The 16710-nt window shown below is 43.5% G+C and overlaps 2 protein-coding genes across 3 annotated transcripts in view; one reads left to right on the forward strand and one right to left on the reverse strand.

The window, feature by feature from the left end:
- The first annotated feature begins 284 nt into the window (after positions 1-284).
- LOC106610841 (gremlin-1-like) lies at positions 285-2702 on the forward strand. Its single transcript, XM_014210462.3, has 2 exons — positions 285-501; positions 1082-2702. Exon 2 carries the CDS (start codon positions 1083-1085, stop codon positions 1632-1634), a length of 552 nt encoding a protein of 183 aa, XP_014065937.1. The 5' UTR covers positions 285-501; position 1082; the 3' UTR covers positions 1635-2702.
- Positions 2703-3470: 768 nt separating this feature from the next.
- Positions 3471-16710, reverse strand: part of LOC106610840 (formin) — a 104352-nt gene continuing 91112 nt past the window's right edge. For both annotated transcript variants that reach the window (XM_014210460.3, XM_014210458.3), the window contains 2 exons: positions 7309-7390; positions 3471-7153 (listed from right to left, as the gene is read on the reverse strand). In XM_014210460.3, coding sequence (XP_014065935.3) covers positions 7109-7153; positions 7309-7390 — 127 coding nt within the window. In that variant the 3' untranslated portion in view covers positions 3471-7108. The remainder of the gene's footprint in view (positions 7154-7308; positions 7391-16710) is intronic.

The following is a 16710-nucleotide window of genomic DNA, read 5'->3' on the forward strand; positions in this document are numbered from 1 at the left end:
CTATAGACAATTAGAGATAAAACAGTTAACATGCAGTTGAAGCAAATAGGCTATACCTGCTTTAAATTTATGACATGCATAGCATTCCCAAATATGTGCCCAGTATAGCACTGAAGTCTGCATGGTTTCCATGAAATTCGTGCCAAAATTCTCCTACTCCCCCTCCCCCATGGTATTCTTAAAGTGGGTTCGAGGAAGTGTTGAGGGGGGCGGATAGTTTTGATTTTCCTTGCATCGTGCTTAGCCAATAATGTGGAAGGATCTGTTGTGCACATCTCAGCTGACAGACATTTAAAAAGGAGACAGTCAGGCGCTGCTGCAATTTGTATTAAAACCTCAGCCTCTTTCTATGGAATCCTTAGCGACTCCAGACTACCATCAGCGCAAGCCCCCTCTGCAGTACTACAGACTCCAACATTAGTTGCCTCTTGCCTCGGGACACTTCATAAAGAACACCCACCACAGATCATTTCATTTGCAGTTACTTTGAGCTTTTGACAGGTTAGTGAAGTTTAACGCTTAACATCTGAGAAAATACGTGCGTAAAACTTGGGCATGTTATCGAATTAGATTCCTTATCATCATATAGCAGGGGGTCTTTATGCGCAAACTCTGCTTGTATGTATACCTATTCTGTAGTTAGACTACATGTCCCAATGATTATTGTAGCCTATTGTAAATATACATGTGAAATGTAATGATTATTCTCATGCGTAAAGGTTATTGTTTTTCTGTATTCTGTTTTACACAATGGCTTGCGCCCATTAACTTCGCCACCGCAATATCCATGAAATATTCATTTGCATTCTGATATATCTACGTTCTGATTTGACTACTGAATTAGGTCATGTGGACTATATTGTCAATATAAAACACGATACAAAATCAATAGGCAATGTTTAATGTTTCTATTCCTTTTAAATCGTAAATTACGTAATTTCAACAACAGCGTTGAAATGTTAGGCTATGGATAATCTCTCGTGTATAGATATCTAACCAGCTGACCAAATTACCCGAGATTTTAGTAACCTAGATTAGGCTATGGATGATAATTCAACCTTCACTTATCTTTCCCCTCAAGGATGGCCAGATCGGCGTTTATCCTCTGTCGCATGGTTTTCATCCTGGGGCTGCTCTCATATACAGTGGCTTCCAAAAGGAACAGGGGCTCCCAAGGCGCCATCCCTCATCCTGACAAAAACAACCCAAACGAATCGGAGCAGCAACCACAGGCACCGCAGGCGGGCTCTGGTTCCCGACGGCGGGAAAAGAGTTCTGCTGCACCGGCTGAGGAGGTGCTGGAGTCCAGCCAAGAAGCGTTGCATGTCACTGAGCGCCGCTATCTGAAACGCGACTGGTGCAAGACCCAGCCACTCAAACAGACCATCCACGAGGAGGGCTGCATCAGCCGCACTATCATTAACAGGTTCTGCTATGGACAGTGTAATTCTTTTTACATCCCCAGACATGTCCGTAGGGAAGAGGGAGCCTTCCAGTCTTGCTCGTTCTGCAAGCCGAAACGATTTACTACCATGACTTTCACTTTGAATTGTCCGGACCAGCAGCCGTCCACCAAGAAGAAGCGCATCCAGCGCGTAAAGCAGTGCCGCTGCATCTCCATAGACTTGGACTAGCCCTGTGATTGACTGGGATGCGGCCAATTAGTCTCCTCATCAAACAATTATTGGATTGTTCACATGAAGGATAATCACCGTATGTCTGGGAGCATTTTTCCCTATTCCAAATATGAGAAAATGTTCAATCTGCAAGGAACGTAAGATCAGACAGACATGTGCAGCATGTTATAGGTTTCTGTAGATATACTTGAGCATATTCTTTTGTAAACAAGGACTGCTGTACCATGTCATTTTGTGCGCATAATTGCCTATTAATCAAATTGCAATAGCAGCCTGTGGCAAGCAACGTTGCATGGTATAATGACATGGAATGAACACCACAAACTGCTGATTGACTTGTAAACAAGCGCACTGCTTTTCCAACCTCCTCAAATAGGACTGCGGAACCTTTTCACACAATGTTTTTATACTATTTTGGACAGAGACAGCAATAGGCTATCAGAACCAATTTCAATGGGGGGAAATAGGACAGACAATGCGTTTATATAATTAATGGTTGACGAATAGATAGTTTCCACTATGTGGAATTTGAAAAAAAAAGGACCGAATATTTAATGTGGTAAGAATGTTCCACTGATTTATTTGACTCCAGTGTTCAGTGTTATAGTGGAGAATGGAGAGCTTTTGTAAAGTAGGCTAGGACTAATATGTTCGATGCTAAAAATCTAAACAAACAAAATATCTGTATTAGTTGGACATGGAAAGTCAAATGTTCGATGTAGGCCTACATACTTGTTTATAATGCGATAGATGGAAGCTTTTCTTTTAGTTGTAAAATGTTATTCATACACGAATTGTATATGCAACCAGTTTGATCATTCTATCAGAGCAACTGATCCACAAAATAAACAGATATTGACATTGATGCAGTGGTCACTGAACCGGTTTGCTTTTTGCTTACATTGTTCATGTCTGAACATTTCTGCGTCAGGGTGCACGGCTGACAACACCGATGTGAAATGGATCGTTAATTAACCCACACCCAAACTGCAAAGAGTCCGATTTCATGCAGAGCATTTTATGTATCAGGTTAACCCTAAACACCAAATAAAAACATATTCTCTAGTGATGGGTTATTTTCTTCTTGCTTGGAGCCAACCTCTTGCTGGGACTTTTATAAGTTCCTTAGACCCTTGGATATACTTCGTCGTAAAACGAAGATCATTTATGAGAAAAGACCACAAGAAACGCGATTGCATGTTAGACTCAACAACTTTTTCAATAACCCCTTCAAACGATGTTATCGAAGTTTGCAATAGGATCTCCCCTGGCTCCCAAATCTGTCAAAGGCCCATGTTTTTGTGGGGACAATCTGATGCTAAACAGGGCTAACGCATTTGTAAAACCATTGCTCCCATACGGTTTCTTGTTCAGACGGTGCAGGCCTACATGGCTCTCTAAAAATAGATACATCAACCAATCAATAGCCTTCTTTAAAAATTGAACACCGATCAGAGTTTTCTTTATCAATTATTTATTGTCGAGTTGTTTAAGCCTCTTATGCATTTGGGACTTCAGAGTTGTTTTGTCAGTTGCGTCGCTCTGCTTCGATTTACCCTTGCCAGGTCTTCATTGTACCGAATGTAGTGATGACATAATCAAGTTTGCGCCTCCATTGGCACATGTAGCCAAGTGTAATAGGCTACAAGTCATGTATAGAGAAGTTGCGTGTTTCCATCCATTTCTATCGATTTAACTTAGGTGTACTTTCTCTCATTATTATCGTGCTTTCTGACATTTTCAAATTATTAATTTAGAATGAAAATGTGCATTGTGAGATATATAGGTGCAAATGAATGAATCATTGCGCACAAATCAATGAAACAATTAGGCTATGGTCATTTTCACCTTTATTTGGCTACTGCATCATTACTGAGCCTGAATGTTATTAGGTTGTGCTGAAAGTAGAGAAACAGCAGACAAGGAGGGTTAAACATCCGTTTCCATGCGAGCTAGGCTTCCTCATCTGTAGACTCCAGTTAAGACTTTTGTGACTGAATTGTTTGCAATCTATTACTTTGACCTCGCGCAAATTCATTTTTAACGATAAAACACATAAAACACGTGGGCACATAGTGTAGGCCTCTCACGATATTAATCAACATATACATGTTATACATATAGGCCTTTATCAAAATAAAAATAAATGCCTAATTTGGTTCTGAAGAACTTTAAAGTAAACATAAAATGCAATTTTAAGATTATGAAATGTCTTCATACAAAAAATAATGGCACATTCAATGATTATGAAACAAAGGTGCTATTTTGACACTAAATAGGTTCTGGCATGGTTAAAGTATAGGCCTACACATGGCTTGATATGAGTAATTGTTTCTATTTTTAAACAAAGTAAACATTGTCTTCATTTAAATGAAAGAAAAGGCAATATATATATATATATATATATATATATAGACAAATTATACTCTCCATAGCAGTTCAGGTAGGGTATGAAACAAGACCATTTGTGGTAAATGATGAGACTCCATATATACAGTACCTTCAGAAAGTATTCAGACCCCTTGACTTTTTCCACATTTTGTTAGTTACAGCCTTACTCTAAAATAGATTAAAACTTCAGCAATCTACACACAATGCCCCATAATGACATCACAATACCCCATAATGAGAAAGTGAAAACAGGTATTTCAACATTTTTAGTGTGAAGACCCTTTGCTATGAGACTCAAAATTGAACTCAGGTGCATCCTGTTTCCATTGATCATCCTTGAGCTGTTTATACAACTTGATTGGAGTCCACCTGTGGTAAATTCAATTGACTGGACATGATTTGGAAAGGCACACACCTGTCTATATATGGTCCCACAGTTGGCAGTGCATGTCAAAGCAAAAACCAAGCCAATGGAAGAAGTTTGGAACCACCAAGACTCTTGCTAGAGCTGGCCGCCCGGCCATACTGAGCCATCGGGGAGAAGAGCCTTGTTCAGGGAGGTGACCAAGAACACGATGGTCACTCTGACAGAGCTCTGGAGTTCCTCTGTGGAGATGGGAGAACCTTCAAGAAAAACAACCATCTCTCCAGCACTCCACCAATCAGGCCTTTATGGTAGAGTGGCCAGACGGAAGCCACTCCTCAGTAAAAGGCACATGACAGCCCACTTGGAGATGGCCAAAAGGCACCTAAAGACTCTCAGACCATGAGAAACAAGATTATCTGGCCTGATGAAACCAAGATTTATCTCTTTGGCCTGAATGCCAAGCGTCACGTCTGGAGGAAACCTGGCACCACCCCTACTGTGAAGCATGGTAGTGGCAGCAGCATGCTGTGGGGGTGTTTTTCAACGGCAGGGACTGGGAGACTAGTCAGGATCGAGGCAAAGATGAACAGAGCAAAGTACAGAGAAATCCTTGATGAAAACCTGCTCCAGAGCGCTCCTCATCCAACCTGGTGCTCCCCATCCAACCTGACAGAGCTTGAGAGGATCTGCAAAGAAGAATGGGAGAAACAACCCCAAATACAGGTGTGCCAAGCTTGTACCGTCAGACCCAAGAAGACTTGAGGCTGTAATTGCTGCCAAAGGTGCTTCAACAAAGTACTGAGTAAAGGGTCTGAATACTTATGTAAATGTGATTTTCAGTTTTTTGTTTTTTAATAAATTGGCAAAAATGTCTAAAGAACTGTTTTTGCTTTGTCATTATGGGGTACTGTGTGTAGATTGATGAAGATTATTTTTTTAAAAATCAATTTTAGAATAAGGCTGTAACTTTGAAAAAGTCAAGGGGTCTGAATACTTTCCGAAGGCACTGTAGGTCACATCCATATGAAACGAAACACTTCTTTCACCTGACTACTGAGCCATTCATGCATCCTCCTCAAGCTAAGGCAGGAATCCAAATAATATACAAAAATACAACCTCAAAGATAAAATAATTAATGTTTTGGCATACATTTTTCATTTTAATATATAAATAAAGGTTAAACCCCTGTCTATAGTTTGCCAAGACAAAGTTGAAATCTTCCAGAGTTCAAAGACATTTTTTGTTGTTAAATAAATATACTATTGTTCTCTCCAAAAAATAAATGGATGATGCAATTTATCACGTGTTAATTCACAAATGTTATCATAGCATGGAAACCATAGAATTGCATAGGAGTTCAAATTGAGGTGCTAGAAAGTTCAGTACATTTGATTAAGTACCATTCTGACAATAACAGAAGGATGTAGCTACTAAATACAGCTGATGCAAGCAGGAAAGTGCATAGAATTGTGACATACATATGTCATAAACAAAATTCATTGGGAAAAACTAACTATTCTATCATATACACTTAAAAAATGTGTCAGGGCAGCCACAATCAGATGACCTGTTGCTTTCCTCAGCATGGCGTATAGCAGGGTTCATCTCAGAGCGTGACGTCTGACTCAGGGATTGAGAGCAAGGTGTTGCTGCATTCTCTGGCTATCACCCAGGAGGGGTCAGTCTGGTACAGTGAGAAAGTCAACATTGGTACGACATCCTGTTTCTACCTTTTGACCAGGACCCACATCGCTATGAATTCAACAGGACTCTCAGTCCAATAAAGACTACCGATTCTCTTCATAATACAACATCGGGTCCAACGTTTCTGTCCCTGCTCATCTGCAAACAAACACCAATTGAAATACATTTACAAGACACACTTCAAACATGGATGGGCCACAGCAGATGAAAAGCTATTCTTTACATTAAAGTATTGTATTCTGCTTTCATATTCTAAATCATTGTTAGAATAACAACTCCTGAATGTCTTACGTAATCGTAATAATTTCACTGAGTGAAGATCGCCATATTTGTTAACATAGCTCGGCAACAATGAGGCCTCGTCTGTAGTTGTTGCATAACCTGGCTACAATACATAGGACTATATGTCCTCACGATGTGTGATGCTGTCCTGAAACCCAGAGTGAGGAATGTATGTAGGTCCTCAGCTCCAGCAGGCCTAGGAAGCCTAGAGGTCAGGGGTCATCACTGTAGATATGTCAGCTGGAGTGCTCATTGTCCTGAACCCCAGCATGCCTCAGAGCAGGCTCTACAGGCTGGCCATTCAAAGGTCACACCAGTCTGGATAAATGAGGTTGTGATGAGTCTCATCATGTCAGCGGTTTAGTCAGCCATGGACCCTCTGTGTAGACTTAGCAGCCTGCATATCTGCTACAGGGTGGCATTCAGTTTCCTCTTTCCCATGGTGTACATGTTGGTCTGGATGGTGGTCCTAGGGATACACAGTATTAGAAGCCCACAAAAGGTGCCTCTCATCTGGGGAAGAGGCTGAGTTGGAAGAGAGTAGTGGATATGGTCCAGTCAGTAAGGACGGTAGAATGGGCCATGGTAGAGAGGTCCACAGTGTGGGGGCACGGAGGGCTATATGAGGTATGATGTTGGGTAAGAGGCAGGTGGTGAAGGGAAGAAGTGATCATCTCCTCTCCCCACTTCCTCTCTCTCCACTCTGTTCTTCATTGATCATCCTCTTCAGCTGGAAGACACGCTGGCTTCTTTCTGACGCAGTCTCTCTTTCTGTTGACAGAGGTCAAAAAAGGGAGAGCTGAACTTTATAGCATTGTGTTATATGATATGATCCACCACGATTGACTGCGTCCGTAGCCAAGGTAATAGCAACAACGTTATCCATCAAAATATTTGAGGGTGGTTGAAGGAAGTCCAGTTCTTACCAGACTGTTGGCATTGATCTTCTTGGTTTCCACCCTCTTCTCAGCTGTGATCTTTTTGATGTTCTCCTGTGCTTCCTTCAGCCTGGAAGAAAGGAAACATCAACCTCGATCATATCAGGAAAATGTCTATCTATACAGGATAAAATAACCTTTGCTGGTAGTACATACAATGAGTGTACAAAACACTAGGAACACCTGCTCTTTCCATGACATAGACTGACCAGGTGAATCAAGGTGAAAGCTATGATCCCTTATTGATGTCACCTGTTCAATCCACTTCAATCAGTGTAGATGAAGGGGAGGAGACAGGTTAAAGAAGGATTTTCAAGCCTTGAGACAATTGAGACATGTTTTGTGTATGTGTGTCATTCAGAGGGTGAATGGGTAAGACAAAAGATTTAAGTACCTTTGAACGGGGGTATGCTAGTAGGTGCCAGGTGCACCAGTTTGAGTGTGTCAAGACCTGGAACACTGCTGGGTTTTTCACACTCAACAGTTTCCTGAGTGTATCAAGAATGGTCCACCACCCAAAGGACATCCAGCCAATGGCAGGCCAGTGGTTGAAAATGTGTTATTGATGAAAGACGACAAAGAAGGCTGACACAAATTGTGCAGAGCAACAGACGTGTTACAGTTAGTCAACTGACAGTCTAGTTCAACATTCGTGCCCAAAGACCCATAAAATAATGCACAACTCGTCATACCTTGACACGAATTGGGTATGGCAGACGACAACCTTACAGAGTTCCACAAGAAACTGGGGTTGCAGTGGGCTAAGGAACAAAAAAACTCTGGACACTGGAGAATGTGAAAAACATTGCCTGGTGTGATGAACCCTGGTTCCTGCTGTTTCACGCTGATGGGAGGACTAGGGTACGGAGAAGACCCTATGAGTACATGTATCCATCTTGCCGCGTGTCAACATTGCAGGCTGGCGGTGTGATGGTGTGGGGTGTGTTTTCATGAAGCACATTGGGCCCCTTGATAAAAGTAAAGCAATGTTTGAATGTCACAGGATATCTGAATATCATTGCCAATCAGGTGCATCCCTTCATGGCAGCAGTGTATCCATCTGCAAATATATTTTTTTCAGCAGGATAATGCCCCATACTACAAGGCTAGGAGTGTCAAGGAATGGTTCCATGAACATGACAGTGACTTCAGCTTACTGCAGTGGCCTGCCCAGACACCAGATCTCAATCCAATTGAGTATCTGTGGGATGAGATGGAACAAGTTATTTGGAGTAGAGATGTCACGCATGCTCCTGCTCCCCTTCCCTGGTGCTCGATGGCGCCAGGCTCCCCAGAATTACGCTCTCCTGCCACCATCATTACGCACACCTGCCTTCCCCCTGTCACAATCATCAGTGATTATTGGACTCACCTGGACTCAATCACCTCTGTCATTACCTTCCCTATATCTGTCTGGTCCCCCGCTCTGTTCCCTGCTTCTGCATTAATTGTCGTTTGTTGTTGTTTACCCGTGTGCTGACGCTGTTCCTGTTTTGTTCCCTGTCTGTTCTTGAATAAATGTTGACTCCCGTACCTGCTTCTCATCTCCAGCGTCGGTCATTAGAAGAGATCCACTACCAGCCAACTTGACACAATTGTGAGAAGCATTGGAGTCAACATAGGGCAGCATCCCTGTGAAACGCTTTAGAAACAATGTAGAGTCCATGCCCAGACTAATTGATGGGGTGCAACACAATATTAGGAAGGTGTTCCTAATGTTTTGTACACTCAGGGTATACCATAACAGCTCCCTCGTATTTGTACATTGTGTCACATATCTGGCAATGTGGCACAACACTACCATGTCTAAGACAGAAAACCTCTTGATGTCTGTTGACACACGAGTCAGTTTGCTAACAGCGGCCTTAGTCCATTCAGAAGTTGTTTGTACCGTAACAGCAACATGTACACACCACAGTATGTATCCCCCTGTGCACTACTGTATGTGGCACAGAGAGTCCTCATCCTCCCTCACAGCCCCACTCTGTTCTGTTAACCCTCTCTGGAGTTAGCAGGTAGTGAAACCCACCGGTTAAAGCAGGGAGAATGACAGTGGGTCGATGAGATAATGAGCTAGTCTTAAAAACACTTGGGTTTTATGGGTGTGCGAACAGTATTTAAAATAAAGTTAATTGTACATAAGCACAATCAGCTGTGGGTAATACGGGGCATGATTGCCTAGTAAACAATTAAGAGAGAGCACATGGATCCATGGAATGGCTGGGAGAGCATTAACTCCATAACTCACCAGTTCAAAGATAGCTAGCCCGGCTTTTCTGTATGTGTGGTGCGTATGGCGCAAACACACACAACAACAAACAAATCAAATGTTATTTGTCACATCCCGAATACAACGGGTGTAGACGTTACCGTGAAATTCTTGCTTACGAGCCCTTCCAAACGAGTAAGAAAATATAGAAAAATAAATGAACAAGAGTAACACAAGCTAAATCAAATACCCAACAATTAAGCTATATACAGGAAGTACCAGTACCAGATCAGTGTGCAGGGGTACGAGGTATTTGAGGTAGATACAGTTACTTTGGAAAGAATTCACACCCCTTGACTTTTTTAACATTTTTCTCTGTTACAAAGTGTGATTAAAATGGGTTTAACTGTCATTTTTGGTCAACGATCTACACAGAATACTCCAATGTCAAAGTAATAATAAAAATTTTAAAAAACACGAATACAGTGCATTCGGAAAGTATCCAGACCCTTTCCACATTTGTTACGTAACAGCCTTATTCTAAAGTTGATAAAATGTATTTTTTACGGCCCTTCCAAGTGGCGCAGCGGTCTAAGGCTCTGCATCGCAGTGTTGCGGCGTCACTACTGTGTCACAACCGGCAGTGACCTGGAGTCCCATAGGGCATCGCACAATTGGCCCAGCGTCGTCTGGGTTAGGGGAGGGTTTGGCGGGGGGGAGGGGCTTAACTTGGCTCATCGTGCTCTAGCGATTCTGGGCGCCTGCAGGCTTACTTCGTTCGTCAGTCGAACAGTGTTTCCTCCGACAAATTGGTGCAGGTGGCTTCCGGGTTAAGCGAGTGGGTGCTAAGAAGCACGACTTGGCAGGTCATGTTTCGGAGAACGCATGACTCGACCTTCGCCTCTCCCGAGCCCTTTGGGGAGTTACAGCGATGAGACAAGATCGTAATCACGAAATTGGGGAGAAAAAAGGGCGTAAAAATTACAAGAAATTTTAAAATGTCCTCATCAATCTACACACAATACCCCATAATAACAAAGTGAAAACAGGTTTTTAGATTCTTCTTCTTCTTTTTTTAAATTTGATTTTTTAACAATTTATTAAAAATAAAAACAGAACCTTTGCTATCCTTTTTCCATTGATCATCCTTGATGTTTCTACAACTTGATTGGGGGTCCACCTGTTGGATTGACTGGACATGATTTGGAAAGACACACACCTGTCTATATAAGGTCCCACAGTTGACAGTGCATGTCAGAGCAAAAATCAATTAATGAGGTTGAAGGAATTGTCTGTAGAGCTCCGAGACAGGATTGTGTCGAGCCACAGATCTGGGGAAGGGTAGCAAAACATTTCTGCAGTATTGAAGGTCCTCAAGAACACAGTAGCCGCCATCATTCTTAAATGGAAGAAGTTTGGAACGACCAAGACTCTTCCTAGAGCTAGTGACTAGAGGTGACCAAGAACCCTATGATCAATCTGACAGAGCTCCAGAGTTCCTCTGTGGAGATGGGAAAACCTTCCTGAAAGACAACCATCTCTGCAGCACTCCACCAATTAGGCCTTTATGGTAGAGTGGCAAGACGGAAGCCACTCAGTAAAACGCTGAGGCTCGACCCAGTGACGCCCCGACTCCTCCTCTGGACATCGAGGGAGGTCTGGCATACTCGGTCCGTGAAGTCCTGGATTCGAGGCGTTGGGTGGGGTGTCCAGTACCTCATCGACTGGGAGGGGTACGGCCCAGAGGAGCGGTGCTGGGTTCCTGCGGTGGACATCCTGGACACTTCCCTGACCAGGGATTTTCACCCGCACCGCGTCCCTGTGGTCGTCCCCGAGGCCGGTGTCGTCCCGAGTCGGGGGGGTACTGACACGGATCCCCCTAGTACTGCTGCTCATTCCATATTCCATTCACCAGCTCCTGAGGTCTACGTCACCGGCCTTCTAGGCATCACTAAACTGGATACATTACCACAAACCCCAGACTGTCTTGTCTCATTATGCACACCTGGTTCCCATTCCCCAGGATTATTATGTGTACATACAGTTGAAGTCGGAAGTTTACATACCCCTTAGACAAATACATTTAAACTCTGTTTTTCACAATTCTTGACATTTAATCTTAGTAGAAATTCCCTGTCTTAGGTCAGTTAGGATCACCACTTTATTTTAGGAATGTGAAATGTCAGAATAATAGAGAGAGAATGATAATAATAGAATAATAGAGAGAATGATTTATTTCAGCTTTTATTTCTTTCATCACATTCCCAGTGGGTCAGAAGTTTACATACACTCAATTAGTATTCAGGGAGCATTGCCTTTAAATTGTTTAACATGGGTCAAACGTTTTGGGTAGTGTTCCACAAGCTTCCCACAATAAGTTGGGTGAATTTTGGCCCATTCCTCCTGACAGAGCTGGTGTAACAGTCAGGTTTGTATGCCTCCTTGCTCACACACGCTTTTTCAGTTCTGCCCACAAATTACCTATTGGATTGAGGTCAGGACGTTGTGATGGCCACTCCAATACCATTTAAGGGTATTAAGCCATTTTGCCACAACTTTAGAAGTATGCTCGGGGTCATTGTCCATTTGGAAGACCCATTTGCGACCAAGCTTTAACTTCCTGACTGATGTCTTGAGATGTTGCTTCAATATATCCACATCATTTTCCTCCCTCATGATGCCATCTATTTTGTGAAGTGCACCAGTCCCTCCTGCAGCAAAGCACCCCCACGACATGATGCTGCCACCCCGTTCTTCACGGTTGGGATGGTGTTCTTCGGCTTGCAAGCCTCCCCCTTTTTCCTCCAAACATAACGATGGTCATTATGGCCAAACAGTTCTATTTTTGTTTCATCAGACCAGAGGACACTTCTCCAAAAAGTATGATCTTTGTCCCCATGTGCAGTTGCAAACTGTAGTCTGGCTTTTTTATGGCGGTTTTGGAGCAGTGGCTTCTTCCTTGCTGAGCGGCCATTCAGGTTATGTCGATATAGGACTTGTTTTACTGTGGATATAGATACTTTTGTACCTGTTTCCTACAGCATCTTCACAAGGTAATTTGTTGTTGTTCTGGGATTGATTTGCACTTTTCGCACCAAAGTACTTTCATCTCTAGGAGACAGAACGCGTCTCCTTCCTGAGCGGTATGACGGCTGCGTGGTCACATGGTGTTTATACTTGCATACTATTGTTTGTACAGATAAACATGGTACCTTCAGGCATTTGGAAATTGCTCCCAAGGATGAACCAGACTTGTGGAGGTCTACAATTCTTTTCTGAGGTCTTGGCTGATTTCTTTTGATTTTCCCATGATGTCAAGAAAAGAGGCACTGAGTTTGAAGGTAGGCCTTAAAATACATCCACAAGTACACCTCCAATTGAGTCAAATTATGTAAAATAGCCTATCAGAAGCTTCTAAAGCTATGACTTCATTTTCTGGAATTGTCTAAGTTGTTTAAAGGCACAGTCAACTTAATGTATGTAAACCTCTGACCCACTGGAATTGTGATACAGTAAATTATAAGTGAAATAATCTTTCTGTAAACAATTGTTGGAAAAATGACTTGTGTCATGCACAAAGTAGATGTCCTAACCGACTTGCCAAAACTATAGTTTCTTAACAAGAAATTTGTGGAGTAGTTGAAAAACGAGTTTTAATGACTCCAACCAAAGTGTATGTAAACTTCCGACTTCAACTGTATGTGCCCTCTGTTCTCCATTGTCCTTGTCGGTTATTGTTACCATGTCCGTTGGTCGTGTGAGTACCTGTGCTGTTGTATTGGCTTCCATGCTACGTGTTATTGTGCACTTGTTTTACGGGTCTCGTCCCGTGTATTATTTAGAGGTTTACACCTCGCTCTTTTGTTTGGGTGGAGAAAATAAAAAACCCTATTACGCATTCATGCGCTTGTCTCCTATCATTATACAACATGACATAGGTAAATGAGTAATCCATTTGGATAAGGGAATTGTCACGTGTGCTCCCTCTCCGGCCTCTAGGTCACCAGGCTGCTCGTTATGGCGCACACCTGTCACCATCGTTACACGAATCAGCGCATAATGACACTCACCTGGACTTCTTCACCTCCTTGATTACCTGCCCTCTATATGTCACTCCCTTTGGTTCCTTCCCCAGGCGTCATTGTTTCTGTTTCAGTTTCATGTCTGTGCGTTGTTCGTGTTTCTTGTTTAGTATTATGTTCCGTTTATTTTATTAAAACACTCACTCCCTGAACTTGCATCCCAACTCATTACAGAATGACGCCACACCAAAGGGAAGCATCAGGGAGTGTTTCTTTTTTTAAAATTGTGTTGGAGATGATGTCGGGTCCGGGTGTCAGAACAGGAGCTACCTGGGAGGCCACAGCAGGTTTGTCGGATTCCCATGCCTCGGCGGACTCGACGGGTTCTCCTGCCTTAGCTGGCTCGAGGGGTTTCCATACCTCAGCGGGATCGATAGTCTGCCATGCCTCAGCTTCACTTCCAAGATGGCATAGCAGATCAGAGGTCTTTGTCTTTGTTTTGTTGTGTCCCATGTATATATCTTTTTTTCTCCTTCGTATATATTTTTTATATTTTTAACCTCAGTTTCAACATACTCTCCTGCAACCCGCCTCACCCAATGTGGTATGGATCTGCTATTTTCTATACTTTAGAACCGGAACCCCCAACAGAAGCTAGCCAGCTAACTAGCTACTAGCTAGTAGTCAGTTAGCCACTGCTAGCGGTCATCAGCTAACCTTAACCCAGTCAACTCCTGCCAGTCTGCACAGCGCGATTCAACCCAGAGCATACCGGACTGCTTTTTCTCCACATCTCCGGTTTCCTACCGGAAGCTCTGAACCTTTTCAACTGGATCCTCGCAGCTACCTAGCTGCTATCTGAGTGGCTACCCCCTACCCCCGTCTCTGTCCCGAAGCAAGCACCAGTGAGCCTGGAACAAGCCTTGTGTGAGGCCCATCTCCTGGCTAGCTGAAGAGGTCCATCAGCCACTCCTTGGGCTACAATACATATTTTGCCAGTTGGCCTGGACCCCTTTTACTGCCAACACAGAGCCCCGCCGATTCCATCACTACTGGTCTACCGATGTAATCCGCCCGAGGGGTTTCAACAGGCTCCTCCGTCGCGATGTCCCCTGAAGGCCCATCCGCTAGACTGCTAGCCGTGGCCCGCTAGCTATCTAGAGCATATCGGACTGTTAGCTGAAGAGGACCATCAGCCAATTTCTTGGGCTACAATACCTATTTTGCCAATTGGCCTGGACCCTTTTACTGCCAACACGGAGCCCTGCCGACCCAACACGTAACCGCCCGAGGGGGCTACAACAGACTTCTTCCGTCGCGACGTCCCCCTAAGGCCCTTCTGCTAGCCTGCTAGCCCCGGCCTGCTAGCTGTATGAATCGCCGTGTCTCCAGCTTGCCTAGCTTCCCACTGGACCCTATGATCACTCGGCTTCGCATGCCTCTCCCTAATGTCAATATGTCTTGTCCATTGCTGTTTTGGTTAGTGATTATTGTCTTATTTCACTGTAGAGCCTCCAGCCCTGCTCAATATGCCTTAGCTAGCCATTTTGTTTCACCTCCCACACATGCAGTGACCTCACCTGGTCTAAATGATGTCTCTAGAGACAAAACCTCTCTCATCGTCACTCAATGCCTAGATTTACCTCCACTGTATTCACATCCTACCATACCCTTGTCTGTACATTATACCTTGAATCTATTCTTCCGTGCCCAGAAACCTGCTCCTTTTACTCTCTGTTCCGAACACACTAGACAACCAGTTCTTATAGCCTTTAGCGTACCCTTATCGTACTCCTCCTCTGTTCCTCTGGTGATGTAGAGGTTAATCCTGGCCCTGCAGCGCCTTTCTCCACTCCCATTCCCCAGGCGCTCTCATTTGTTGACTTCTGTAACCGTAAAAGCCTTGGTTTCATGCATGTTAACATTAGAAGCCTCCTCCCTAAGTTTGTTTTACTCACTGCTTTAGCACACTCTGCCAACCCGGATGTCCTAGCCGTGTCTGAATCCTGGCTTAGGAAGACCACCAAAAACCCTGACATTTCCATCCCTAACTATAACATTTTCCAACAAGATAGAACTGCCAAAGGGGGCGGAGTTGCAATCAACTGCAGAGATAGCCTGCAGAGTTCTGTCATACTATCCAGGTCTGTGCCCAAACAATTCGAGCTTCTACTTGTAAAATCCACCTTTTCAGAAACAAGTCTCTCAACGTTGCCGCTTGTGTAAGGGGCTTAATACAGTTGTATTCCAGCCACTAGGGGGTACTCTGGTGAAGCACATGGGAAATAAAGAAATATAGTTTAAGTGAATTGGGAAGAGTAAGAATGAAAAACTAAAGAAAGACTGTAAATGACTGTTACCTGTGCTGACATGATTAAAAGTGAAGTAAACCGTACTTTTCGCGTTGTAGTTTATATGATAAGCTCATTGGAAGGGTAACAAATTTGGAGGCGCAGCTGAGATGTATTTTCATGTGAGCACCGGCCCATATTCCTGGAACGGACAACGAGTGAGAGACATTGGAAGAGTAGCTAGCTAGCTAACGTTAGCAGGCTAACCACCTAACGGAGTGTAGCTATCTTGCCATTGCCGGCATTGTCGTTGTTGCTACGTGAGTAGGACAATATGAGTCGAGAGAGGGAAACGTTGTTGGATGAAATCGAACAGAGTTTATGAACTTTAACTGTCGACAATTTACAGCGCTTGTGTGTACGTTGTGGAATAGGAGGTGTAGATGACTCTGAAGTAAAAGGAAAGAGCCATCCCGCTTTGCATCGCAAATTGATGGAAGATTACTGTGAGAAGGAGGATTTAATGGAATCAGAGGATGAGGGAATATCTTGGCTGCTTCAACTGAAAGACGAAATCAAAGGAATATCGGACTCTGAGGATACTGTGAAAAGTCTGCCTACAAGTCACAGCCAGTCGGCGCCAACGAGGCAAGTGGACAGCGAACCCAGCGGAGAGATAGAAGAAGAGGGAGGGGCTCCTCAGCCCAGCAGAGAAGTGGTCTCAGCTCCAGAAAGGCACCCGCCACAGAGAGAGAATGGAGTGAGTATGTCCAGTTATAAAGACTTTAAAATTAATGGAATCAAAAAGATAAGCTCAGCTTCAGCAGCCTAGAACATCAGATTGAAAATGGACGGAGAAAAGGGTACC

This window comes from Salmo salar, chromosome 09 (genome assembly GCF_965601325.2).
Source record: "Salmo salar chromosome 09, fSalSal1, whole genome shotgun sequence".
In the NCBI taxonomy this organism is placed as follows: Eukaryota; Metazoa; Chordata; class Actinopteri; order Salmoniformes; family Salmonidae; genus Salmo; species Salmo salar.